Source organism: Mauremys mutica, chromosome 20 (assembly GCF_020497125.1).
Source record: "Mauremys mutica isolate MM-2020 ecotype Southern chromosome 20, ASM2049712v1, whole genome shotgun sequence".
NCBI lineage: Eukaryota > Metazoa > Chordata > Testudines > Geoemydidae > Mauremys > Mauremys mutica.
In genome coordinates, this window is record NC_059091.1 from 4,708,439 (window position 1) to 4,736,321 (window position 27,883).

General features: G+C 61.6%; 1 protein-coding gene across 1 annotated transcript; it reads left to right on the plus strand.

Moving 5' to 3' along the window:
• The first annotated feature begins 541 nt into the window (after window positions 1-541).
• On the plus strand, window positions 542-16,004 carry MARCHF9 (membrane associated ring-CH-type finger 9). Its single transcript, XM_044995281.1, has 4 exons — window positions 542-1,711; window positions 11,632-11,787; window positions 12,344-12,536; window positions 15,076-16,004. Exons 1-4 carry the CDS (start codon window positions 1,337-1,339, stop codon window positions 15,405-15,407), a joined length of 1,056 nt encoding a protein of 351 aa, XP_044851216.1. The 5' UTR covers window positions 542-1,336; the 3' UTR covers window positions 15,408-16,004.
• The last annotated feature ends 11,879 nt before the right edge of the window (window positions 16,005-27,883 follow it).

Sequence of the window (27,883 nt, forward strand, 5' to 3'; positions counted from 1 at the left end):
TTAGGGGGCCAGCCAGGGAGCTGGGAGAGGCCGAACAAACACAGCCCTGCCCTGGGGAGCTTCCTCTCTCTGCCCTGTGTGTGCAGCGCCGAGCACACTGGGTTCTTGGTCCATCTTATGAGTCAACAGGTGGACACAGATGGAGGTGGTGGGAGGGGACCAAGAAATCGATGGGACATCAGTGGAGGGCAGAGCCGGGGCTCCTTCTTGATTGCTGGGGAGGAGAACCCGTGGGCTGGCTGGGTTCCCCACACCTGCCTCCTTCTGGCTCCGGTCCCTCCTTCTTGGAGAGGGGGAAAGTGGGACCTCTCCCTCTCCTTGTCTGGAAGGCTCCCATCTTTGGGGAGGGGGGGACCCCCTCTGGTCACTTTCACATTTCCCGGGGACTCCCCCACGTGCTCCCCGCGTTGTGGGGGGGGGGGAGCAGCGTAGCGCAGCAGCCCTCGCCTCTCCCCCCCCCCTCCCGAAATGTTTTATTTAACACGCTGCTGTACCGGAAGAAGAAGCCATATTTCTCCTCTCCAGCCCCGAGCCGCCGCCAGCCCCGGCCATGGCCAGCCCTGCGCCCTAGCCTTCCCGGCGGTGGCTGGGGAGGGGGAGCTTGGCGAGGGGGGGGCGCTGACCCCCCCGGAAGGAGGGGGAGCGCTCCGGGCAGCAGCAGCCGCTCCTGTTGCGCGCCGAGCCGCGGTTTTGGAGAGACAATACCCGCGGCGCAGGGCGAGCCCAGCCGGGGCGCGGAGAGGGGGGCGCGGGGCTGGGCGCCCGGCCGCTGGCGGGGGCAGGATGCGGCTCCTCCGGGCCCCGCGTGTCGGCGGGTGAGCGCCTGCCGGGAGGAGCGGAGATGCCCGGAGCCCTGCAGACAAAGGAGCCGGCGCCCCGAGGGGAGGAGGCGGCGGAGAGGGGCGCAGGCTCCCGGGTTTAAGCCCCTTGGGGCCGCCGCTGGATTCGCCGCTCACCATGCCCCGGGGGAGGCAGCAGGACGCGGGCTGCGGAGGGGCCCAGGCACCCACCGAACCGGCCCGGCCTTAGGAGAGCGACCGGGGCCGCCCCCCTCCCCTGCCCCTGCCCCCCTCCCCCTCCATCACGAGCGGCCCCCCCTGCGCGCCCTGCGCCCCCGGAGATGTGTCCCCCCGGCGGCGCTGGCCCCTCTCCCCCTTGCTGCCCCCTCGAGGCCCCCCCACGGGCCCCCTCCTCCCCTTCTCCCGAGGCGGCGGGCGCCGCGCAGGGACAGAGCTAAGCGCCCCCCCCCCTCCGCCCCGGGCGCCCCCTCGCCCCGGGCGCCCCCTCGCCCCTGCCCCAGCTCTCCGAGGCGCGGCAGCCGCTGGGCCCGGGGTAAATGATGTTCAAGTACCGGATCCGCATGTTCTTCAACGAGCTGAAGCTGCTGGTGCTGATGCGGCGGGGCCGCCCGGAGCCCGAGCCCGGAGCCGGGGGGAGCCGGGCGCCGGGGGGCAGCGGCTGCGGCTGGCCCCCCTTCGCCGACTGCTCGGCCCGGCAGGACGATGAGGCCGAGTACTACGGGGGGGTGGCCGAGCCCCGGCCCCGCAGCCTGGCCTTGGAGGAGAAGGAGCCCCGGCCGCCGCCCCCCGGCCAGCAGCCCGGCCAGCAGCCCGGAGCCGGGGGGGCCCTGGACACCGTGTCTCTCAGCAGCAGCCTGGACAGCGGCATGAGGACCCCGCAGTGCCGGATCTGCTTCCAGGGGCCCGAGCAGGTCAGTCGGCGCCTCGCCGGGGTGCGGGTTAGCGGGGTTACCAGGGGTGAATGGTGCCAGGGGGTTACTGGGGTGCCGGGGGTTAGCGGGGTTACTAGGGGTGAGGGGTGCCAGGGGGTTACTGGGGTGAGGGGTGCCGGGGGTTACCGGGGTTACTGGGGTGAGGGGTGCCAGGGGGTTACTGGGGTTACTAGGGGTGAGGGGTGCCGGGGGGTTACTGGGGTTACTAGGGGTGAGGGGTGCCGGGGGGTTACCGGGGTTACTAGGGGTGAGGGGTGCCAGGGGGTTACTGGGATGAGGGGTGCCAGGGGGTTACTGGGGTGAGGGATGCCGGGGGTTACCGGGGTTACTAGGGGTGAGGGGTGCCAGGGGTACTAGTGGTGCCAGGGGGTTACCGGGGTTAGTAGGGGTTAGGGATGCTGGGGGGTTACCAGGGGTGAATGGTGCCAGGGGGTTACTGGGGTGAGGGGTGCCAGGGGGTTACTAGGGTGAGGGGTGCCAGGGGGTACTAGTGGTGCCAGAGGGTTACTGGGGTTAGTAGGGGTTAGGGATGCTGGGGGGTTACTAGGGGTGAGGGGTGCCAGGGGGTACGAGGGGTGCCAGGGGGTTACTGGGGTTACTAGGGGTGAGTGGTGCAAGGGGGTTGGTTACTAGGGGTGAGTGGTACCGGGGGTTATCAGGGTTACTAGAGATTAGGGGTGCCAGGGAGTTACTGGGGTTACTAGGGGTGAGGGATACCAAGGGGGTTGTGAAGGATACAAGGGGCTTACTAGTGATAAGAGGTGCCAGGGGGTTACCGGGGTTACTAGGGGTGAGGGGTGCAAGGGAGTTACTAGGGGTGAGGTGTTAGGGGGTTACTAGGGGTGAGGGTTGCCGGGGCTTACCGGGATTACTAGGGGTGAGAGGTGTCAGGGGGTTACTAGTGGTGAGGGGTGCCAGGGGGGTTACTTGTGGTGAGGGGTGCCAGGGGGTACTAGTGGTGCCAGGGGGTTACTGGGGTTACTAGGGGTTAGGGATGCTGAGGGGTTACTAGGGGTGAGGGGTGCCAGGGGGGTTACTAGGGGTGAGGGTTGCCGGGGGTTACCGGGGTTACTAGGGGTGAGGGGTGTCAGGGGGTTACTAGGTTTGAGGGATACCAGGGGGTGAAGGGTGCCAGGGAGAGATCATGGATGGAGGTACCAGGGGATGAGAGTGCTGAGGGAGTCTCATGGGCAGGGCACGCAGGATGGAGGGTCAGTGTGGGGCCAGCGGGTTGGGTTACTAGGAGGTGAAGGTGCCAGGCAGTGCTAGGCTGTGGCTGGTTATCAGAAGACGAGGGTGCCAGGGCATGGGCCACAGTAAGGACAGAAACATGTTGGAGGAGGCAAGAATGTCAAGGTGCAACAGGGGGTCAGTCAGATACCAAGTGGCGAAAATGCCAGTGAACAAAGTGCGAGCACAGGCCAGGGGTCTGTATGCCAGGCAATGCCAGGTCTGTGCCTCATGGTGAGGGGGGCGGGTTCTGTGCGCCAGGCATTGCCAGGTCTGTGCCTCATGGTGAGGGGGGCGGGTTCTGTGCGCCAGGCAATGCCAGGTCTGTGCCTCGTGGCGAGGGGGGCGGGTTCTGTGCGCCAGGCAATGCCAGGTCTGTGCCTCATGGTGAGGGGGGCGGGTTCTGTGCGCCAGGCAATGCCAGGTCTGTGCCTCGTGGCGAGGGGGGCGGGTTCTGTGCGCCAGGCATTGCCAGGTCTGTGCCTCATGGTGAGGGGGGCGGGTTCTGTGCGCCAGGCAATGCCAGGTCTGTGCCTCGTGGCGAGGGGGGCGGGTTCTGTGCGCCAGGCAGTGCCAGGTCTGTGCCTTGCGGCAAGGGGGGTGGGTTCTGTGCGCCAGGCAGTGCCAGGTCTGTGCCTCATGGCGAGGGGGGCAGGTTCTGTGCGCCAGGCAATGCCAGGTCTGTGCCTCATGGTGAGGGGGGCAGGTTCTGTGCGCCAGGCAATGCCAGGTCTGTGCCTCGTGGCGAGGGGGGCGGGTTCTGTGCGCCAGGCATTGCCAGGTCTGTGCCTCATGGCGAGGGGGGCTGGTTCTGTGCGCCAGGCAGTGCCAGGTCTGTGCCTCGTGGCGAGGGGGGCGGGTTCTGTGCACCAGGCAATGCCAGGTCTGTGCCTCGTGGCGAGGGGGGCGGGTTCTGTGCACCAGGCAGTGCCAGGTCTGTGCCTCGTGGCGAGGGGGGCGGATTCTGTGCACCAGGCAATGCCAGGTCTGTGCCTCGTGGCAAGGGGGGCGGGTTGTTATGGTGAAGAAGTCCAGGGAGGGTGTATGAATTGTCCTGCCAGTGCCCAGATGAAGGTGGTCGTACTGGGCATTGTGTGTCCCTTAGTTTGCAGACCGGTTCCTTGCGGGGCAATGTCCCCTCCAGCCCCCCTGCTGCTCCCCCCTCAGACCCCGGGACTGGGTCAGACCCACCCTTGGGGTGCTGTGGATTAGGGGGTGGGTTGGCAGGACGGGTCTGGGCGTCTGGGGAGATGTGTCCCAATGGGTACAGTCACTGGGATAGAGGAGTGTGCACCTGCCACTGAAATCCTGGGGGGATAAAGGATACAGTGGAGCTTTCAGGGGCCTCACTAGGGTTACAATAATGCCCAGGCATTAGCCAGACCTAGCTTGTGGGTGTGTTGTTTGGGGCCGAGGCGGAGACGCCGTGTGTCTCGGCCCATGTCGGCCTGGTGCGGAGCACGGTACCGACGGCTCGCGGGCTGCCCCCAGAGCATGCAACGCATGCGGTGTCCAGCAGCCCCTTTCCCTGCCGCCGAAATGCAGCCACCTCTGGGGAGGAGCACAGCTGCTGCTTGGCAGTGCGTGAGGGTGGACTCGTTCAAATGGCACTGCAGCGGGACGTCTAAGGGATCGGGTAATTCCCTGCGTTGGAAGTGGGGTGCCGGGGATAACGCTGTGACTTTTCTGAGAAGACCTGGAGGCTCTTTAATGGCCAAAGGCGTGTGGTGGCTTCGGAAGTGTCTCGTCCCAGTAGCAGAGGGGCCTAGGCAGAGTCCTGGGTGGCACGGGGCCTCAGGGGAGATCGCCCCCTGCTGAATCTCCAGCTGGCTGCGGGCACCTGGCAAGTCGCCCATCTGAGTAATGCCCGGGCCTAACCCAGCAGAGCTGGGCAGAGGTCCTCCGAGATGCAGAAGCCGTGGTATCTGTCACTCCAGAGGGGAAGCGCTGCTTGCCTCTGAGAGCCGGGGGCGACCGTAGGCAAGGCAGATGCCTGACGTGGCGCTGAACTCGCTGGCCCAAGCTGATGGGGGTGCCCCTCATTTGGACTGGCAGGGGGAACCTGGGGGAGGAGGGGAAATGAGAGAAAAGCAGGAGGTTGGAACCGTGGGGTAGACGGGACCCTCCCTCCATCCCCACCCGTTGGTCCCACTTCTCGGCAGACACAGACCTGCCTGCGCCGGAGGGAGGCGGGATATTTATGCTGGGATTTGGGAACCGTTAATTAATCCTTCCCCTTCGAGACCAGGCGGCCGCGGTACTTACCGTGCCGAGCTTGTTCTTCCAGTGCTGGTGCTGCCGGATGTCCCGGGGAAGGGGGACTCCTGGTTTGACCAGGCCTGGGCCGCGGAGTCACGGAGGGCGCGAAGTCTTTCTAGGAACCGCCGAGCAAGTCACCTGGGTCCGTGCCCCTCAGCTGGAGCTGGGAAGATTAAAGGGGCAAAGAGGAAAGGATTGGGGCTGAGGATCTGGGGTGGGTGGACCCCCAGTGGGAACCCCCTCCCTCTTCCTGGGGGAGTCCTTGGAGCATTTTAACCCCTGCAGCTCCGAAGAGGGACTGGGTATGAGGCCAGCGGGATTTTTGTGGCCTTTGAAGATCTCAGCTGGAGTGATTTAGGGTTTGCACTAGGGCTGGGGGGTACCGAGAGAGGGGACCCCGTGATATTGACTGGGCTCATTTGGAGCTAATGCACCACAACTCCCTCCTGGCCAATAAGCGTTACGGGGGGAAGGTAAACACCCCAGGTGTGTGTGTGTGTGTGTGTGTCGGGGGGAGGGGGGTTGTTGTGTCTCTGCCTGTGCTGCATACACCGGAACGTGCCGGTGGGGACATGGGGGTGTTTTTGTGCACATTCATGTGTGACCCCATGTGCCTATGCGAACACGTGGGTGTATGCCTGTTGGTGTACGCGTGTGGCTGGACACGTGTGCCCCCGTGCCTGTAGACGTGTGTGAGCCCACGCCTCTAGGTGTGTATGTTCATGCTTATTACATGGATGTGCGTGCACACACGTGTTTGTGCATGCTTCAGTGCTTGTGCCTCTTTAGACTCCGGGGGGGGTTCCCGCCTGGATATTCCCTGTGCCCCTGCAGGGAGTGCCCCCCCACACCCCCCGCAAACACCACCAGGGATTGGACCCTGGGCAGATCCAGCACGTCTCCATCTCCATCCCAGCCAAAGCAACTCGTTAGGGGCCTGGTGCGTGGGTACCAGCCCGCTCTGGGCTTGGTGACGGAGACGGCCCAGTTCCCACCAAAGAGGCTGGGCTCTCTGGCCTCCCGAGGCCCTAGTGTCTGAGAGAGGAGCTCTCCGGGCCAGGACCAAACACGCGGGCCAGCTGGGGCGGATGGCAGCGTGGCAGGGACGCCCGGAAGCCAGCCAGGGCAGCACTGGGTGGGGGGGTTGGGATCGTGGGAAGCCCCTGCAGCAGAGGCGGCCAGGTATCTGGGCCCGTGGTGCCCGTGCTCCACCAATACCCAGGAACGTGGGCCCGGCTCCACCAATGTTTGGGCTGATGTATTCGGAGCCGTCCCGTCTTGGGCTTCAGGGGGATGTGGGGTCCTGGGCGGCCTGGGGGATTAGCAGAGGGCCTGGCACCGACAGCAATGAGTGACCTGGCCCCAGCCCGCCCTGCCCCACCTCTTCCCACCCCTGCCCACTGCTGCCGGCGCCAGGCCCCCCGCGAGCCCCCCCAGGCTGCCCTGGCCCTGTAGGGACGGGACGGCTCTTCTTGGACCCATTCTGGGCACCACCAAAAATTCTACAAACCTGGCGCCCACAGGTTCCGTCTGGCCCCTCCCTCCGGGACCCTGCCCCATCTGGCGTCCCACGGCTCCAGCATGGGAGCGCTCGCCCCAGCCCTAGCGGTGACTCCCCGGGCGGCTCCGTCAGGCCGATAGGATCTTTCCCCTCCTCCTGGCCCGGCTCCTTCGCCCCCCGTTCCCTGCGCAGGGCTGACCCTCGCTACATCTCCAGGGCAGCCCGCCCGCGCCGCGGGGGCTTCCCTGTAATAGCCAGTGCGCAGCCTTAGGAGCAGGAAAGCCGCATCCTCAGCCTGGAAGGGGCCAAACTCGATTGGCAGGAGCCCGGTCCCCTGCCCCCAGGCTGGAGGCCCAGGTCCCTGCGTCCTGGCATTTCTGACCCCCTTGGGAGACGGGGTTATGAGTTGTCTTTGCTCTGTGGGCCCTGGCTGCTGCCCCTCATCAATAGGGCATCACTCCAGCCCGGGGGTGTCAGGGCCGTGGGATGGAGAGGGTTCATCCCCCCCATTGTCTCCGAGCCGAGCCAGGTTAATTCCTCCCCATAACTGTCTTTGTCGCTCATCTCTGGGCTCCATGCTCCATCGGTGGGACCCCCTGCTCTGAGCGGGGAGGCCTCCGCCATCTTGGATCACATGGTGTGTCTCTGTGACTCAGTTTCCCCCTCGGTGAAATGGGAGGATGCGGTGGAAGGCGTGAAGCACGTGGGGGGAAGGCGGCAGAGAAGGGAGCAGACCCAGGCCCCAGAGGGTGGGGAAGCCCAGGGGCCCCCTCCCCAGCTCTCTGTGGTGGATGGGGCCTGGGCCGGGAGTGGAGCCTGGCGGGGAGTGAGTCATCAGCCCAGCGCGGTGAATGTTGAAATGTCACTTTAACTGGAGCCCTGTCGTGGCTCCAGGCGATGGGTGAGACATTCCCCGCCGCACGTGCCATGCGGGCTCCGTGGGCGGCTGGGCGGCACGGCCCAAGGACAGGAACCGCCACCGGCTGTGCCAGGACTCTGAGGTAGGCTGGTATCCAGGCCCCCTGCTCTCACCCATTAGCCCCCACTGGCTGGGAATAGAACCCAGGAGTCCTGGCTCCCAGCCCCCCATGCTAACCAGCTAGCCCCCACTCCCTTCCCAGAGCTGGGGAAAGAACCCAGGAGTCCTGGCTCCCACTCCTGTGCGTTAGCCACTAAACCCTAATCCCAGGGTCCGTATCCTCCCGTGTGGAACCCCCCCCCCCCCATCCTGCTGTTATACCCCTTCGCTTGCTGTGCTCAGACTGCGAGCCCTGGGGCACAGGGACTGTCTCTCGCTCTGGGTCTGTGCAGCGCCTGGCACGACAGGGCCCCAAGCCTGGTTGGGGTCCCTGGGGTGCCACCACAATACAGCAAATGACTCATACTAAGACACTGAGCTGTGCGCAATGTGTGTATCCTGGCAGCACCCACCAGGTGCCTGGCGCTGTCCGCCTGCTGGGCAAGGGACAGTCCCCGCCCTGGGAGGCGTTGACCTGAGGAGGGGAAACGCCCCAAGGGAATCACAGTCCTGGATCCTTCGCTGCCCCATGTCCCACCCTGGTGCCAGTCGCCTGTAGCCACGGTGGCCCAGGGCAGCCTCCCCTGCAAAGGGTGCAGCGTGTGGGGGAGATGTTGGGGTGGGAGCTGGCAGACAAGGGGGGATGGCTGCATCGCTGGGATGCGGGGAGAGGAGGGTGCTGGGGCCACCACGTGGTAAGAGCTGAGCGGACCAGTGGGGGAAGGGGTGGGCAGAGGGGTGCTCAGCGGGGAGGAGGGCTGTGGGGTGCTCAGCGGAGGGGCAGAGCAGTGGGGTTCTCAGTCATGGCCCAGGACCTCACTGCATTAGGTGCTGTACGTTATTTATTAGGTGTATTACGGTAGCACCTAGGAACCCCAGTCATGGCCCAGGACCCCATCACGCTAGGCTCTGTGTGTTATTGATGCATTAAAGGAGTGGGATTTGCTGTGTGGCCCAGGGGCTGCCCCTGCGGGACCGGGATGGGTCGCTGTCCCCATCCTGCGGCCGGGACTCCCAGAGCTCAGAGCCCCACCCGCCTGCCCTGGGGGCCGGGCTGTTTGCCCCGTGCGCCGTCCCCAGACATCATGTACAAGCCCGGCAGCCCCGAGTTAGAGGTGCCTTTGCCCCCATTCTGGCCGGGATTGGGGGGGTCGTTCAGACACATTCTCAGGTGTGTGTGTGCGCGGGGGGGGGGTTCTCCATTGTTCCCATGGCGTGGAGGGGGGATGCGCCACTGTTCTCCGGGGGAGTCCCCTGGTGTACGGTTAGCCCTCAGGTGCTGGCATTGCCGGGGTGGTCCTGTCCGGAGCACCGAGCCGAGCTACACGCTAAAAACGGGCTTATCCGTGTGCTGAACCTGGTGACGCCGGCCCCAGATCCCCCCAAGCCTGGACCAAACCTGCAGCGGGATGGGTGATCAGAGGGGGCCTTCATTAAAGAACAGCGCCCGTGAGAAACGGAGCGGTGGGCGTGGCGCCATTTTGTTTGTCCCACGTGGCCTTAACAATGGGGGGCAGGGCTGGGATGGCAGGGGGGCTGCGGGTCGGGATTGAGGGGCACCGGCAGAGCTGGGGGGCAGGGCTGGGATGGCAGGGGGGCTGCGGTCAGGATTGAGGGGCACCGGCAGAGCTGGGGGGCAGGGCTGGGATGGCAGGGGGGCTGCGAGTCAGGACTGAGGGGCACCGGCAGAGCTGGGGGGCAGGGCTGGGATGGCAGGGGGGCTGCGAGTCAGGACTGAGGGGCACCGGCAGAGCTGGGGGGCAGGGCTGGGCTGGCAGAGGGGCTGCGGGTCAGGACTGAGGGGCACCGACAGAGCTGGGGGGCAGGGCTGGGATGGCAGGGGGGCTGCGAGTCAGGATTGAGGGGCACCGGCAGAGCTGGGGGGCAGGGCTGGGCTGGCAGAGGGGCTGCGGGTCAGGACTGAGGGGCACCGACAGAGCTGGGGGGCAGGGCTGGGATGGCAGGGGGGCTGCGATCAGGACTGAGGATCTTCAGCCGAGCTGCGTGTGGGGAGCCCAGCACCAATCACCTGGCTCCCCTGACTGTTGCCTGCTCTTTTCCGAGCCGCTCGGTAACGCGGCTGCATCTCCGAACAGCCGGGAAGGGAAGGGATCCCCCCGGCCCAGCACGGAGCATAGCCCAGGCCAATGACCCCATCTCTGAAGGCAGCCGCTAGCACATAGCAAAGCCCCCGGGGTTTCCTCGCATCTCAGCCCCCACCCCCCTTCTCCGCTCTGCAGAATGTCGTGGCCTCTCCTTTGAAGAGGGGATTGTCCCCCGCCCCCGGCACAGCGCCCGGGCTCCTCTCAGCCCCACGCAGCTGGGCACAGTCCCACCATCAGACCAGCATCTGCAGCTCCCGCTGCGGGGAGCAATCTGCAGTCCGGTGTGTGGGGCTGCGGCTGGGCTGGGGCTCCTGGGGGGCAGCCTCACGCGGCCTCTCCCCCTCCCCCCCATGCCACGGGAGGGTCCAGCCCGGATTTTGCACCCAAAAGGGACAGTTAGAAAAAAACAAAGATTTTATGCAAAACTTGATGGGACTTGGAGTGTCATCGTGGGGGCTTCACCCCTCCCACCGCTGGGCACCCACTTAGGGATACATGGAGATGGGGCAACACCATCATCCATCCAGCCCCTTCTATCTGTCCATCTCCATACACACCTATCTAGCTATCTATCCCCATCCACCCTATCTATCTATCTATCCCCATCCACCCTATCTAGCTATCTATCTATCTATCTATCTATCTATCCCCATACATCCCACCTACCTATCTGTCCATCTCCATACACACCTATCTAGCTATCTATCCCCATACACCCCACCTACCTATCTATCCCCATCCACCCTATCTAGCTATCTATCTATCCCCATACATCCCACCTACCTATCTGTCCATCTCCATACACACCTATCTAGCTATCTATCCCCATACACCCCACCTACCTATCTATCCCCATCCACCCTATCTAGCTATCTATCTATCTATCTATCTATCTATCTCCATATACCCCACCTATCTATCTGTCCCCATCCACCCTATCTATCTATCTATCTATCTATCTATCTATCTATCTATCTCCATATACCCCACCTATCTATCTGTCCCCATCCACCCTATCTATCTATCTATCTATCTATCCCCATACATCCCACCTACCTATCTATCCCCATCCACCCTATCTATCTATCTATCTATCTATCTATCTATCTATCTATCCCCATACATCCCACCTACCTATCTATCCCCATCCACCCTATCTAGCTATCTCCATATACCCCACCTATCTATCTGTCCCCATCCACCCTATCTATCTAGCTATCCATCCATCTCATGGACCCCCTCTATCTAATCTATCTATCTATCCCCGTCTACCTCATCTATCTATCCCCATTCACCCCCTCTATCTATCTATCTATCTATCTATCTATCTATCTATCTATCTATCTATCCCCATTCACCCCCTCTATCTATCTATCTATCTATTGTGCCATCACCATGGTACCTAAGCACCCATTTCCTGTGGTTGTAAAACTGACCGATGGCTATGGTTTTTTTGGTGGGGGGGATGACCCCTGTGACCCCTGCTGAGGGAACTCGCCCGCACTCTGCTGGCCCAGTGTCTCCATGAAGCATCCTTAGTGCTTCCTTTCAGGAGGCATGAAATATTTATGCTAATTGCTCCTCCCCCCCCCCCCCCCCGTCAGTGCATCAAGCAGACGAGGCTAATAAACTGCTGTTTAAATGTTAGCGGCCTAATGGAGCGTGGCCTCGCCAGGTGCTCGCTGGGGCCGCAGGGCAGGGAGGGTTGGTGTTACCCAGCGTCCCCTTGCAGAGCCTCCCCACCACCCCGGCCAGCTCCTAACCCCAGGGCCTGTTTGCTTTGCAGGGGGAGCTGCTTAGCCCATGCCGGTGTGACGGGTCCGTCCGCTGCACACACCAGCCCTGCCTGATTCGCTGGATCAGCGAGAGGGGCTCTTGGAGCTGTGAGCTGTGTTACTTCAAATACCAGGTGTTAGCCATCAGCACAAAGAACCCCCTGCAGGTGAGCGGGGGGGGGCGCCCCGGCATATGGACACATGCACGCTCCGGCACGCCCACGCGCTGACGCGGACCCACAGACCCGCACGCGTGTGCACACAAGCTAAGCACACGCCCTGACGCTGATCCAGGGCCATTGCACTCCTAGACGACTGACACCTCCGGCTATCCCAGCCCTGAGCTCCCCCCCACCGTCCGATGAGCACCTACAGGCAGTACCCCCGGCCCTGGAGTGCAAAGCAATTGCTCGACGTCCAAACGTTCCTCAGAATCCACTCGGCAGAGACCAGATCCGACTTGACTTTATCCTGGTGCACTGGCAGCGGCTTCCCTTCCCCGGGTCTCCTAGCCCCTGTGATTCCCTCCCCCGCAACCCGCTGCGGCCCCAGCCCCTTTCCCCCAAACACCAGATCCTTTGGCCTCTCTGATTCCCTTGCCACGCATCGTGTGCCCAGCCACTAGGGTCTCTGTACCCCACAGTCCCCAGCCCCCTCTGATCCCCCAGCTCCCCACCCCGCACCCGATCCGGTAACCCGTCGCGGCGCCTTCTTCCCTTGCAGTGGCAGGCGATTTCCCTGACCGTCATCGAGAAGGTGCAGATCGCAGCCATCATCCTGGGCTCCCTCTTCCTCATCGCCAGCATCTCCTGGCTCATCTGGTCGTCCCTCAGCCCCTCGGCCAAGTGGCAGCGGCAGGACCTGCTCTTCCAGATCTGCTACGGCATGTACGGCTTTATGGACATTGTCTGCATAGGTGAGAGCCCGGCCCGTCAGGTCCCCCCACCCCAGCCGTGGGCTCCCTGAGTTCCCTGTCCACCCTGTCTGGCTGGAGCTAGGCACTGCATGCCAGAGCAGTAACTAAAAGGTGAATCCACCTCATCCCCCCACTCTCTGCTGCCCAATGGCCTCCTCACACCTCCCCCTTCGGCTCTGAGGTGCACCATGGCGATGGGTAGGGCGGGACCATCAGACTACAGAGTACTGGGAAGCAGGACCTACCTAACGTGCGATGCACGTGAGGGTTTGGGTGATGAGGGGCTAGCCTGGGACTCAGAAGAACTGGACTCGGTGCCCAGCTCTGCCACTGCCTTGCTGGGTGACCTTGGGCACGTCACTTCCCCGCTCTGCGCCTCGGTTTCCCCACCCTTTCTCTGTAAGACTGTACGTTCATCAGGGCTCTTCTCCGTACAGCACCTCGCACAGTGGGGTCTTGGCTGGGATCTCTAGGGGCTCTTGCTGTAAACAGGCATCCCTCGCGGGCAATAAAGCCCCACCTGATTGCAAGGACGCCTGTTAATTAAAAGCGAATGAAGCGGACTCAGGACTGGGACAAGATCGGCAGCGTTCAATGACGGACTCTGCAGGCAGCAGAGACGAGACGATTACCAGCTGGGGCTTTGTGGCTGGAATGATGAGCCACCAGCTGCAAACGAAGGGATGGATTGTAAATTTCCGATTGAGTCAGCGGCTCCGTGTGTCCCGTTGTGCCCGCATTGGGAAACGCGAGAGGTCGGACTCGCAGCCAATGGGCAGGATCCCACGATAGTGAAACGGGCGAAAGGCTACTTAGAAATGTTCGCACGTACTTGGTGCCTTCCCCACGTGCGAAAAATTTGCAGTAATAGGGCCTGATACAATCAGGAATAATGATTATCAGATAGAATAATAAGGTAAAATAATAATTAATAGATAATAAAAAGCAATTATTATAGTTTTATAATCTCTAATTAAATAATAACTAGAATAATTGATAATTATTCTAATTATGACTAATCTAGTATAATAATAGATCATTATAATTATATTTTAATAATCTAATATTAAAATATTAACAAATTGCTAGAATGATGATGAATACACACTAATAACAGAATTTTAATAAAATAATACTTATAGTTTAATAATATAGTAAAACACTTAATAGCTAGAATAATAATTAATAGGTAGAATTAAAAATAAGAATGAATAGTCAGCCAGCCCATTCTGAAATGATTATTTATTTATATTACTGTTATGCCTGCGGTCCCCAACTGAGAACATCAGGGCTCCATTGTGCCAGGCGCTGTCCATCCATATAGCAAGAGAGAGTCCCTGACCTAAAGAACTTACAGTCTGCATAGACAATGGCTGTCAAGGGAAACTGAGGCACGGACAATGGAAGGGACGTGCCCAAGGCCACCTGGACGGGCAGCGGTACCCACACGCCCACCATGGGAGCAGTATGCCCACCCAGGCCAAGCAGGGCTCAAAGTGAAGGACCCCACCCCGTTTCCGAGCCCACCCACTGGGCCAGGCCTGTGCACATTTAAGCGAGACATGCCATGGCTGAGTCTGCAGTGTGCCCTTGTTGCCAAGAAGGCTAATGGCATTAGTAGGAGCGTTGCCAGCAGATCGAGGGATGTGATTATTCCCCTCTACTCAGCACCGGTGAGGCCACACCTGGAGTATTGCATCCAGTTTGGTCCCCCTGCTACAGAAGGGATGTGGACAAATTGGAGAGAGTCCAGCGGAGGGCAACAAAAATGATCAAGGGGCTGGAGCACATGACTTACGAGGAGAGGCTGAGGGAACTGGGATTGTTTAGTCTGCAGAAGGGAAGAGTGAGGGGGGATTTGATAGCTGCCTTCAACTACCTGAAGGGGGGTTCCAAAGAGGATGGAGCTCGGCTGTTCTCAGTGGTGGCAGATGACAGAACAAGGAGTGATGGTCTCACGTTGCAGTGGGGGAGGTCTAGGTTGGATATTAGGAAACACTATTTCACTAGGAGGGTGGTGAAGCACTGGAATGGGTTCCCTAGGGAGGTGGTGGAATCTCCATCCTTAGAGGTTTTTAAGGCCCGGCTTGACAAAGCCCTGCCTGGGATGATTTAGTTGGTGTTGGTCCTGCTTTGAGCAGCGGGTTGGACTAGATACCTCCTGAGGTCTCTTCCAACTGTAATATTCTATGATTCTATGGCGACAGGCCTAACCCCAAGGTACTGCTGGTCTCCACGGGGTCGCACCTGTCAATCTAGGCCCCATCCGCAGCCAGCCCCACCCCCAGCCTTCCCCCTCCCAAACACCAGGCCTCCCCACGCCCTCCCCCAGAAGCTTGCAGTTCGTCCATGGAACCTGGAGGGAATTAGGGGTCCGATTCCCACTGGGATCCGAATAGCTGGGCCCTGGCATTTTCCAGAGCCACAATGAGTGAGTTCCAAGCCCTGGCCGGCCACCATCTCGAGGGACCTGTTGGCAGCCTGCCCCAGGAGGTCTCACCTCTCTCCTCTCCCCCCTCCCCTGACTTCTCTCCCCTAGGTCTGATCATTCACGAGGGCTCCTCGGTGTATCGAATCTTCAAGCGGTGGCAGGCAGTGAACCAGCAGTGGAAAGTGCTGAATTACGACAAGGCCAAGGACCTGGGGGAGCCCGTTGGCGGCGGGGCGGCCAAGGCCGGGGGCAGGAATTCACGGACGAACCCCTCCTCCGGGAGCGAAAGGAACCCCCGGCGGGGTCAGCGGGTTAGAACGATTTTGAACCATCACTGTGGCTACACCATCTTGCACATCCTCAGTCACCTGCGGCCGAACGAGCCCCGCGGGGGCGCCAGCTCCGGCCGGGAGGTGGTCATGAGAGTGACGACTGTATAACGCCGCCTGGCCGGTGGACGGGGGGGCTGGCGCGAGGAACACCCCGGAGAGCTGCTCCTGCAGGGGCGGGGGCTGCATCCCAGGGAAGGGCGCATGCCGGCCGTCTCCGCCCCACTGTTTCCACCTCATCTTCCTACTCTGGGGGCCAGCCGCGGCCCACCTCCCATCAATGTGAAAATTCCTGTGGGGGAAGGGACCGGGCCGGCCCCTTCCTGCTGGCTTCCCTTGCAACCCCTCCCTGATTCAGGGGATGGGAGAAGATTGTTATCAACCCCCCCAGCGACGACTGATCCAGGGGGCCGAGAACGAACGTGCTTACCTCATCATCGGTCAAACAACAATCCAATCAACCCTCCCCAAGCCCCAACTCCCTGCCCACCCTGCCGTGAGTCTCCGCCCCGGAGACGTCAGCTGGAAAGGCTCTGAACTCCTCGTCCCCCCCCCCCAAAAAAAGGTGCAATAAACACATTTCTAAAGCAAAATGGGATCCGGCAATAAGATACCTGTACATTTCATCTTTAATTGAATGCATGAGAATCTGTCTCCCCTCTCCCTTCTCTCCTGTCGTGGGAGGATAAAGAATCATTTATATGCAAATGGTCGGCTCCAAAGCCATCTCGCTCTTTCTTTAAAATCCTTAATCCTGCCATCTGGGAATTCTCGGTGGGGCAGAAGGGGGCCGTAAGGGCTCCCCCCCGGGATGTGCGGGGGAGGCGGCATTGCTGTCAAAGCTCTCAAGAGGTCTGTCTTGTCTCGTCCCTTGCAAGCCCCAGCCTGGTGTATGTTCAGCTCGGCTCTGGGGAGGTGGCTCTGGCCTGCCCTGGACTTGGCCTTAAGAAGAAATTGGCCGGATTGCTGGGGAGGCAGAACGGCCCAGTGGTTAGAGCACTGGTTTGGCTCTTGCGGGATCTTTGCCACAGATGATGGGTGTCTTCCCGGGGCTGCAGTTCCGCGTCCGGACAATGGGGTAACAGCCTGGCCCTACCTCACAGGGGTGTTGTGAGGACAAACCATGGTAGCGCGTGGGGGGCTCAGATTCTGGTGGGCGACCTGTGAGCACTGTCTGTTGATAATCCACTTTTGCGATCATTGTCTTCAAAAGCTAACGTCCCAGGGGAGTGTTGCAGGGTGGGATTTGTGGGGGGTTTGAGGGGGGACACTGGTGTGTGTGTGTCGGGGGGAGATTTCCCTGCCCTATAGCTTCTGTTCCCTGCTGCAGGCCTGGGGGCAGGAGGGACTCCATGGGGAGGAATTAGCACTCTGCTCTCTGGAACTGCAGCGGATAAATGCTTTCCGGGCGTGGTCCCAGACGGAGCGGAGCTTGGGCTGCAGCACAGATCTCCCTGCGGGAGCCTCAAAAGGCCTGAAACATAAAACCCCGGTTCAGCCAAGAATTTGGGGGGTCTCATGAACAACCCTCCCCCCCCCCCCCCAAAACCCGCTTTCATTTGGGAAATGCCACGTACCGGTTCAAAGGGGACGTTCGGCCCACGCTGCGAAGTGGGTGGGTATCCTCACCGCTGGGTGACGGAGCCCAAGAGAGAGGGGCGCGTCCTGGATGGAGGTTTGCTGCCCTGACTGCCTGGAACACCGATCGCCTCTTGCTCAGGCCGGACGAAGAGACCGATTGATGCAGCCACTTGGGATGCCCCTGGTGTGAGAGGCTGGAAATGCTGACACGGCGCTTACGGCCGGGCCGGCGGCATGAGCGGATCAGGTGCCTCCTTCTGTGCACACCCGGCTCTGGCTTCGTTCCTTTCCCAGCATGTGCTCTGTTCAGTCAACCTTCACCACCTTCCGTGGCTGTGCAGAGCCTGGGTGTGTGTGTGTGTGTGTGCAAGCCTTGGCGTGCCCTGGCCAGCAGATCTGCAGCCCAATGAAGCCTTCAAGGGAGAGCCAAGGAACCAGGTGCTTTGCTGAACAGATTCAACCAACTGTGGGACTAGGACGACTGACCTCTGTGCAGGCTCCATAGGGCTCACCCATCACACCGGCCAGGCGTTGCTCTCAGCCCTGGGCACAGCAGGATACGGATCGTGCCGTGTGGATTGTGCCCAGCGCAGAGGGGTCTCCAGTTCCCTGCCAAAGCAGAGGATCAAGTTCCCTCTTCAGCACCGGAACTGTCCAGTGGGTGATTGTATTTTCATGCATTTAACCAGGGAGAAAATTCTCTTTGCCTTCTGTAGCCCCAGAGGGACAGGAAATGGGGGGTGGAGAGGAGGCAGGATCTATTTAGAAAATACCCAGATTGATCTGAGCAGTTGAGGCGCTCGGCTCCGAGCCTGAAGGTTGTGGGGTTGAGTCTCGCTTGGGCTCATCCTGCCAGGCCACCCGCAGCTGCCAACGGGGCACCCGCTCCCTCGGCTTAGGGCAGTCGAAGGCGGTCGGACGTGCTGCTGACCGCGTCGCTCCCTTGGCTAGGAAACCGACGGGCCTTAATGGCAGCAGCCCCGTTGGCTTGGGGGATCTTCAACTTTCTGAAACCAAAAAAACTGGAGCCTTTCAACGGAACAAGGGGCTCGCGCTGGAAACGGACAAGGACGGGGGAATAGAGACCGAGCAGCAGGGGGAACCTTCGTAACAGCTGCTGGAGGATCTTGCGCCAGGGAAGAAAGGGTGGGAGACCTGCTGCCTGGGACATTTAGGCTGAGATTAGGGGATTTGGATGCCTGGTTCCCAGTCATTTTAAGAGCCTCCCCCACCCCCTAAAGGCAGCTCTGAGAAGCCTTCAAATGAGTCTGGGAAAACACTAGTGATTCTGCAGCAGGGCCTGGTGCTGCCTGTGCCCTGGGAGCTGGAAGAAATGGGATTTAGGGTTTGGGGTCAGACTAGATGGTCACAGCAATCACTTCTGGCTTTATAATCTGTGCCTTTGTGGCCGGGTCCTTCCCTCTCCTCCCTGCAGTTTGTGAGAGGGTCCCGGGGGAGAGTCCCTGAGCCCTAAGCTCAGCGCAGCTGAATCTCAAAGACAGGCTGGAGAATTCGATGCCCCATGGGAGCCGTCGCAGGTGCTGAGATGAGGACGATCAACTCTCATGTCTCGGGGAGCCAGACACCTGCCACGGCATTCCCAGTCCACCCCTAGGTTAAGCATTGCCCTGGGGGCTGGTGTGTCTCATTAGGAGATAATCTCCCCATAGGTCCTGTCTACACTAGCACACGGTGCCCTCCCAGCTCCATCCTGGGTAATGACAAAGGGAGCCCTAACGGCCAGGCGGCCCTGCTCTGAGCGTCCCTGTGCCCTGCTCTCTGCTCCGCCTTAGCTGCCAGGGCTAACACCTGGAAATCCGGCCCCCAAAGCATTACCAGAGCTGCCAGGCAGGAGGAAGGAGCCTCGGTGGGCTGGGCTGAGCCAGCAAACCCCAAATCCCCAGTTTGAGCTTGACCCTAAAGGTCCCTGTGGGGACGTTTGCGGGTCCTGTCGGTTATAATGCTGGAGGGTATTTTATTTCCCATCCATTTGTCTCTATTTCCAGTCGCTGTTCTGCCGATATCAGGGGCCTTTGATGGACAGGATCCAAGCTTTCCAACCCCCACCCCGGGGCTTAAAGCTTCCCCCACCCCCAGCCTGGTGTCCGTGGGACGCGGGTGATTTGCAGTTTCCATGGTACAGAAATATGGGGAACGGCGGGCGGAAAGCGAATGGCTAAACGAATGATTGAGATGTTCTTAGGGGGTAATTCACTAGTAGAGGGCTGGCCTGAGGGACACCTAGTGTTGATTCGGATAACTGGGTTTTTTGGAGAAAGGGAATTCGGATCAAGGGGCCTACGCCACAGGTCCCAGGCAAGGACGCACTAGCTCTGTCCATGGTGCTGAAATGCAGCCGAGCCCATTGGAGCTGAGAGATGACGGCTCCAGGCCAAGAAAGGTGTGTCTACACTGCCATTGTCTGGCCCGTGCCAGCTGACCCGGTTTGGGGCTCAGCCTAAGGGGCTGTTTACTTGCGGTGTGGACGTTTTGGGACCCTCGCACCTCGCAGGGTCTTAGATCCCGGCCTCCAGCCTGAGTTTGAACTGTCCCGCAATGAAACAGCCCCTTAGCCCGAGCCTTGCAAACCCGAGTCAGCTGGCATGGGCCAGCCGTGGGGTTTTAATTGCAGTGTGGACACACCTGCCAAGGGCGTTCTCCAATCTCGGGCTCAGCCCAAGCGGGGATTGGGATGGAGGAAGGATGCACCTCGAGGACGCAGCTGGGCTGGGAATGGCAGTTTCTGCTGGAGTTGCGGCACGGAGGATCCTGGTGCTGGAGTCTGCGTGTGCAGCAGCACCGAGCGGGGAGCCGGCTGGAGAGGAGAGGAGGTGAACCCATGCACAGAGCCACATACGCTCTGCAGCTCTGTGCCATCGGCCTGACGTTCACATCCCAGCCCAGTTGCAGGCATTCGGCGCCATGTCGCTCCCAACAATTGATGTAATCCAGGAGACCAAGACATAACCCGATCCAGTGGTTGGAAGTTGAAGCCAGACGTGTTCAGACAATGGGCCATTCTGGTGTTGGAATCTGTAGAGTTATGAAATGCTTGGGAGTGGGGGGTGCAAAGTCACCCACTGGCCGAGCAGTAGCATTTGGCTTACATGGAAGAGATTAGGCGCCCAGACAGAGGGATGGAGGATCAACTCTCCTCTTCCAACAGTGGTCAGCACCACATGCTGCCGAGGAAAGAGCTGAGCCCGCTGCACTCTGGAAGGAGATTGATTCCTTACCCCAGCTGGGGAGCATTGTGTGCACTGAAGCATGAGGGTTGGGTGTCCATGTCAGCCAACATCCAACCGGAAACAGGAGGGATGAATGACTGTGGGGACAGCTCACCATGGGTAGGATGGGCTGGACATGTGAGATCAGAAATGCCAGCCCGTTGTCCAGCCTGAGCCAGGAAAGAGCTCTGGCAAAGGTGACCAAGAACATGCAACGAAGCTGGAATTGCAGCGCAGGTGGGCGATATCCAGGGGAGGTCTTGCAATCTGGGTTCTCCTCCCTCCGTCACTGTGACCCAGTCCCTTGCCTTGTTCGCGGAGGGGCTGGGCGTTTTGTGAGTGCCCTTGGAAAGTTTCACAGCTGGGTGAGGCAGGTGTGCACCAGCTGCTGTTGGCAGAGCGTGGCAGGCACTGTGCCAAGTGCAAAGGGATCCGTGCCAAGTGGCTCCTCGCCGGGCAGAGCACCATTCCCCCGAGGAGGGGAGAGCAGCGTAGCATTGGGTGAGTAGCTCTTTAAAAGGCACCGGTGTTTTGTTGTTGCAGCTGGTGCTGCAGCCGAAGCAGGTGAAGGAGCCAGGCTGGTGAATTCATGCCAGCAAAACCCGCCCGCCCAGGACTCAGTGGCCCTCTGATGGCTGATTGGCGGTCTTGCTCCTTACCCACCGTCACAGGGGGAGTTCGAGCTGGGTGTCCCTCCCTCTCGGTCCAGGGCATGGGCTCTCCCCATCTGAACCCCTTGCTGTCCAGGGGCACTGCCATGCCATCCACTTGGGCACCCCCGGTGGCAGTGTTTTCCCTTAGATCCACCAGCGCAATGAACTCGAGTGCAAGCCAAGGGCCCTCGGCCGTTATCATGAGTTGGTTCCAGCTCCCCGCTGCTCGGCTTGCAGATTCCCTCCCTCGGCCCTGTTCTCCCTGCACGGTGCGGGAGACGGGCTCTGACTCACTCCCACAAGGCAGAGGTTTCATCCATGCAGCCGAGCGTGCCGCGCTGCGAGACGCCTCCGGGGCCACAGCCTGGCACGGGGCTCGCAGCTGGGAGTGCTGGGAGCAGAGCTCGTCCAGCGGAGAATTAACGATGCGAACTAAAGGAGCCAGATCGTGGGCTCGGCCTCAGGGCTCCATGGCAAATCCCGGCCCTTTGCGTCTGCTCGTCGCGGCTCTGCGCCGCGCCCCTGTGTGTGCCCAGGGTGCTGAGTGCCCCTCTCCGCCCTGGGCCTGGACCCCCAACCCAGCCTCTGCCTTCCAACCCCACCTACTCTCTGCTCTCTGCCCTTTCCCTCTGCCTGCCCTGTCCCTGGACACCCCACACCTGCTCTGGGCCCTCTGCGCCCACCCGCCTGCCAGGTGTCTGCCTGCGAGTTATGGGCCTGCTGTGACATCTCCCTGCCGAGACCGCTGCCCCACAGCTACGTCTCACACGCACAACTGCACGACACACCCACAACTATACACCTCCTGAGGGCCTCGGTACACACCCAGCTACAGAGCTACACAACTGCATAACACACACAGAGCTACACAACACCCTTCCCAGGGCCTCACCGCACACACAGCTACACAACTGCATAACACACACAGAGCTACACAACACCTTTCCCAGGGCCTCAGCACACACACAGCTACACAACTGCATAACACACACACACAGCTACACAACACCCCCTCCACGGGCCTTAATACACACACAGCTGTCACAGTTGTGACATAAACATGATTGTGACGCCCTGTCGAGGCTCTAAACACAGCTACCCAACAGCACAACACACCAACAGCTACACAACACCCCCTCAAGGGCCTCAACACACATCTAGGTCCCTGGACAAGACACCCCAGCTCCCCAAGATAGGTGCCATCGGGCTCCAGCCAGAACCCAGGGCTAACCCCGGTGGCTAACAAACCCACCCAGGGAGCTCGGGTTCTCCTGGCTGCAGCTGGGGCCACGGGGCAGTGTCTGAGTGGGGCGACAGGGGCAGCAGGGAACTTGGGGGGGCATTAAGCAGGTGGCGCCCTGCCTCTTCCATGCTCCCACCCCGTTACAACCAAGCCGGTACCTGTGGCAGCTTTGATCCGGGACTGGAGAGTCCCAGGCTCCCGCAAAGGGGAGCAGAATACAAGGTAACGCTCCCTAACCCAGTCCACCTCGGCTCCACCTCAGCCAGCCCCCTGCTCTCTGCCGGGTTTGTGGCTGCCCTGGGCTCTTCTCCTCCAAGCGCCGATTAAAGCCCTACGCACAGGCCGTGCACAGCCCTTCCCTGCGCCCGGCTCCCCCCGGCGCCCAGCTGCAAGGCCACACCTCCTTTCCACAGCCTGGGGGGCACCCAGGCCCCGCCTGCGCCGGCTCGTGGGGTGCGGTGGTGTTTCAGGCTCCGAGCGCGACACGGTGGGGGTGTGTAATACCTTTCACTGAGCGTGCCGGATGTGCTGTCTTGTGCTAACGAGTCCAAGTTTGGTCCTGGCTCAGGGTTGGGGTGACGTGTCTCCTGCCCTGGCAGAGGAATCGCCCCGATTCCCAGCCGGGCCTGGCTCCAAGTCTGGGCTGCGGCCGGCGGCCCCTGGGTTAGCTGTGACGTGGGGGGGGTGGGGACAGCAGCAAAGGGTTAACAGCTGCTGGATGAAGGTGCCCCCCGCCCAGTCCAAGGCCCAGAACTGCTGCTCCTCACTAATTCCCATCTGCTCCCCCCCCTCAGACCGCACCACCCGGCCTGGGAGCTGCAGAGACACAAACTGACACTACTTAATGGAGTCAAAGGGGGCTGCCTGGGTCACGGGGACAGGGAATGGCACACAGGGCCTTTACCCACTAGGGGGTGCTGGCTCTGATCCGGCCCCAGGGCTGGGGACCGGCTGGCTCAGGGACTGGGATATGGGGCCTTTACCCGCTAGGGGGCACCGGCTGTGATCTGGCCCCAGGGCGGGGGACTGGCTGGTTCAGAGGCTCAGGGACTGGGATATGGGGCCTTTAACCACTAGGGGGCGCTGGCTGTGATCTGGCCCCAGGGTGGGGGACTGGCTGGCTCAAGGGCTCAGAGACTGGGATATGGGGCCTTTACCCGCTAGGGGGCACCGGCTGTGATCCGGCCCCAGGGCAGGGGACTGGCTGGCTCAGGGACTGGGATATGGGGCCTTTACCCGCTAGGGGGCACCGGCTCTGGTCAGGTGAGAGCAGCCGGTTGGCTCTGTGGGGCTTAGGGGTGCCCACTCCAGTCTGGCCCAGGTCGTGGGGCTGGCTGGCTTGTGGGGCGGCCTTAACGTGACCCATCAGAGCCCTTTAAACCCCCACATGTGCCCCCCACCCAGGAACTGATGCCACATTGACACCCATTCCCCTGCCATGGGGTTGATGCTGAAGCCGCAGCACCCTCTAGTGGCCATGGGTGGAACTTTCCCTCCATGCCAAGCAAACGTGTTCTCTTTCTCCACCCCCAACAACTATTTCGGCCAACTCCTGTTGGCAGGGGAAGCCCGGGAGCTGCTTTCCAGGCGCTGACCCATGAAGCCACAGCGATTTGCTGATTTTTGAGGGGGTGGGGGGTGGCGATAGGGCAGGAGACGCACTGGCCCCTCAGGGCACCGTGAGGGGAGGGGTACACGCCCCCATACGTACACAGATACAGGGCCTTGCACCTCCGGGGCCGCTGGCCCTGAGCGGGCCCCAGGGCAGGGGACTGGCTGGCTCTGGGGGCAGGGAATGGGTCAGCGGGGGGCGGGGGGACTTCCAGCCTCTGAGGGGACTATGGGCCTTTCACCCTGAAGCACCTACCCCAGTACCGCAGCTGGGTGCTGGTGGGGCTGAGTCAGCTGAGGCTCAGGTTGGATCCCCGCTGCCCACAGCCCAGCGAAGAGCACGTGTGTGTGTGTGTGTGTCCCTGCCCCCGAAGCCCCAGTGTGCCCTATCGAGGTTCCCCCCTCCCCATGCCCCAAGCCCAGCAGTCATGGCCCTGGCAGCTAGAGCGTGGCTGTGATGGCATCTGTGACTCCCCCCCCCCAAGGGGCCTGCAGCCTCCACCCCACCCCCGGGACTCCTGGTTCGGAAACACACACACGTGGGCTCCCAGCCCTGGGAAGCCAGGGGAGCGGTGACGTCTCTGCGTCCTGCGATGTGACCTTGGGCCTGTCGGGGAGCTGAATGCCAGGACGACGCGGCCCCGTTAGCTCTGCCCAGGCACCCAGCCAAGCTGATCCCCCCGCCCCCTCTAGGAGGCGCTGGCAGAGGCAAGCGGCGTGGGCCAGCCCTGACAACGCCCAGAGGCCTTTGCGCTGGAGTCTTTATGACCTTGCCGCATAGTGACCCACCCCTGCCACCCGCCAGCCAGTGGCAGGCCGCTACCCCACCCCGTGCACCTGCGGGAGGGGGCGTTAACTCGCTGGGCACAGCCTCTCCAAGGGGGGGGGGCAGATCCTGTCGTCCAGCCCCTCCCCAGGTGTGCAATGGGCCATGCCCATTAGACGGCTCCTCCCTGGGGCTTTGCTGAGCTTTTGGGGGGTGCCCGGTGCACTCCAAGGAACATGAGCACTGGGAGATGCTGCCCCAAAGGACACAGCATTTCAATGACTCCTATACCCCCCCCCGCATGTTGCTGGGTCACGCTTGGCAGCGCATCTGGGGGCATGGGAAAGGATCCCCCGTCCTCTGCATCTGGCTGGGGACTGCTCCTGACTGGTGCTAGATCAATAATAGCGCCGCCACTGGCAGCTCCAAATGCCCAGGGGGCCTGTGGCAGGGGAGGGGTTAACGTGCCCTCCTCAGCCCCATCCCTCCCCCATCCCCCCCTCACTGGCAGCTCCAAGCGCCCGGTGCTCAGCCAGGTTCCCCTGTGTTTGCATCCCTGGGGAGCAGCCACATTACGTGGCTCCCCCCTTGCAGGAGACACCTGGCGCTGCAGCCTTCCCCTGGCCTGGCGTACAGAGGGGCTCGAGCCCGCCTGCCTCGGGGTGCCCGCATCAGGTGGTGGCCACCCCAGGCACGGCTGGTGCCAGCCCATGGAAGGGTCCCCCCCCGCCCAAGGTGACGGGGCTGCCTTTTGCTACCAGCAGGGGTGCACGGCGTTTGCCTGGCACTGGGCGAAAGGCTGGGGCGAGGGCTGTTGCCGAGTAATCCTGGCCCTGTGCACTGGTACCGCCAGCGTCGCCTCGCATGGCTGAGCTGGCGTCACAGCGGCCCAGCTGTGTCACGGGCCCAGCCCACGAGTGTGCCCTGGCCGGTCCAGAGTCCCCGGCGATTGACGTCGGTGGTGGCTCCCGGTGCAGCATTAACAGGGGCCCAGCACGGGATGGGGGCATAAGGAAGCAGCCCAGGGCACGTGAATGTTTTACCAGGAAAAACATCCGTGCAAGGACCGGAGATGGTGCAGAGCAATTAACCCCCTAGCTGCCAGAGGGACTGGGGCACGTGAAACCCCATAGGGGCCTGATCTTCCATGGGGTACTGCACCTCAGACTGGGTTGCAGGTAGGGTGACCAGATGTCCTGATTTTATAGAGACAGTCCCGCTATGTGGGGCTTTTTCTTATATAAGCACCTATTACCCCTCTGTCCTAATTTTTTCCACACTTGGTATCTGGCCAACTTAGGTGCATGTAACACTGCCCTGGGGACTTGAACGTGGGACCTGCCATGCTAAATGCATCAACTCCTTGAGCTAAGCACCAGGACTTTAATACCAGCCTCCTAGCCCCAGGGATCAGGCGTGGCAGGGGAGACCTGGTGGCTACGCTGCCTAGTGGGTCAGACAGGACGCTGGACAACCAAGATCGCTGTGCCTAGAGGTGGTGCGTGCGGCGTCGCTCTCCTGTCCCAGTCGCTGGGGGGAGTTTAAACAAAGGCCTTGCTATCAGAAGCGTCGCTGCGTCTTGCGGTTTTCGTAAGGCCTTGGGCTCCAGGAGTCATGGGCTATGGACCGGGGCGGAGGGAATCTCCTCACCTTGCCAGTGAGCAGCTGAACAGTTCCAACAAGTGCTCAGACACGACGGGGGTTTGTGTGGCTCGCGTGCCTGGAAAGATGCCAGGGGTTGATGAGATTCCTGTCGGGCTTCACTGGAACCTGTTGTGACTGGGGGCTCGGAGCCAGGGACTCCCTGTTGCTGGCTGCAGTCAGGCCGGCTGTGAGGGAGGCCACACGGGGCTTAGGTCACGAGATGGGATTTTTTTGCTAGTGCATCAGGCAAATGCTCCCGGGGAAACCCCATGTGCCCTTCAGCTGGCATGAAAAATCCAGGCTGAAACTGCAGCAAACTCAGCGGGGATTGGGGTCCTGCGTGGGAGCAGCCAGTCAGTCAGGCCAGACGGAGGGTGGCCGAAGCCCAGGGGTGACTGGCAGGGGGCGCTGTGGGTGGGCATTGAGGGGTATTGGCAGAGCTGGGGGAGCCCGGGCTGGCTCGTACATTCGAGGGCTGGGTGGGGGAGCAGCCTTCCAGCAGGCACCCTGATTTGAGCTAGGTGGGTGTGGCACGGGCGCTGAACGCGGATGACGGATGTGATGAGTGCCTGGATGGGGTCCACTGTAAACGCAACACCGAGCTGGGGCGGGATGGACAGCGCCAGCCCTGGGAACACGGCCTGGCCCAGCCCTGCCCTTCCCACGCTGCCCCAGGGGAAGCGGCGCCACCGGGTCCCAGCTCGCTGACCTGCTGAGCCAGCCCTTGGCAGCACCCGTGACCCACTGCCGCCCTCCTGGGACACAGCGGCTCTGTAAGGGGAAGAGCCTGAAGGGGGCTGGGGGGATCCCCATGGCCGTGGAAATCAAGGGGGTTACAGCAGGTGGAAGTTTGGGTCTGAGAATTGCTCCTTTCCAGCTGCCCCCCCACCCCCCCCCTCCGAGATGTGGGTGCCCATAACTTCCACCAGGGGCTGAGCGTAACCACGCACATCCACCAGGGTGCTCTGTTCGTGGAGGTGGATTCTCCCAGGCGCTCCAGAGCTGGGGGTCCAGAGACGGGGGGCCTGCTACCAGCCCTGTGTGTGACCAGCTGTGTGTGCAGGAACATGTGGCCACAGGTGCCTGGCTGGATCCTTGTGCATAGGAATTGGGGGGGGTGGAGCTGAGCCTCACCCTGCCAGCAGCCTTGGACTTAATGCCCCATCTGCCCCGGCCAGCTCCGGCTGGGCAGGTGCCAGCAGCACTCCCAACGCTGCGGTGGGCATGGCCTGCTGCGTGTGCCCCCCCATTGCCGTGCCCAGCTCTCAGGCCTGCCCATGAGCAGCCAGCTGATGATGGCGGGGGGAGGGCAGGTTGCAGGGCGAGCCCCATCTGGGCTGGGGGTGGGGGGGGTCATCTGCCTAGGGGGACTTGCGCTGAACCCCTCCCCCCACATGCACAACCCACCCCCCCTCCCACCAGCTTTCAGCCACTGGGGGGAGAGTAGGAAGCAACTGCCCCACGGGGCAAGTTATTCCAGTACTGTCCACTGGGGGGCGCTTTGTGCCCCTTCCTCTGAGCCAGCCTGTCCCACTGAACTCAATGGGCGGCTGTGGCCTGATGGGTGTGAGCCAGCCCGGCAGCACCTCCCACTGCTGCAGGGCATCTTCGCCCTGACCCTGCCAGCCTCGTCCACCCTCAGCCTGGGTGGCCAGGAGCAGAGGAGAGCTCTGCACACCTGAGGCTTCTTTTGCTGCACGGAGCCACCCGCCCCGGCCTTTGCACGACTGCAATGAGCCCCACGCCCCATAACAAGGGGCCCCCGCTGTGCTGGGTGGCACCTTCTTCCCGCACTCGCCAGCTCTCTGGTAGAGATTCCAGAGGTGGTGGGGCCTGGTCAGCATTTCTGAAAAGCGGGAGCC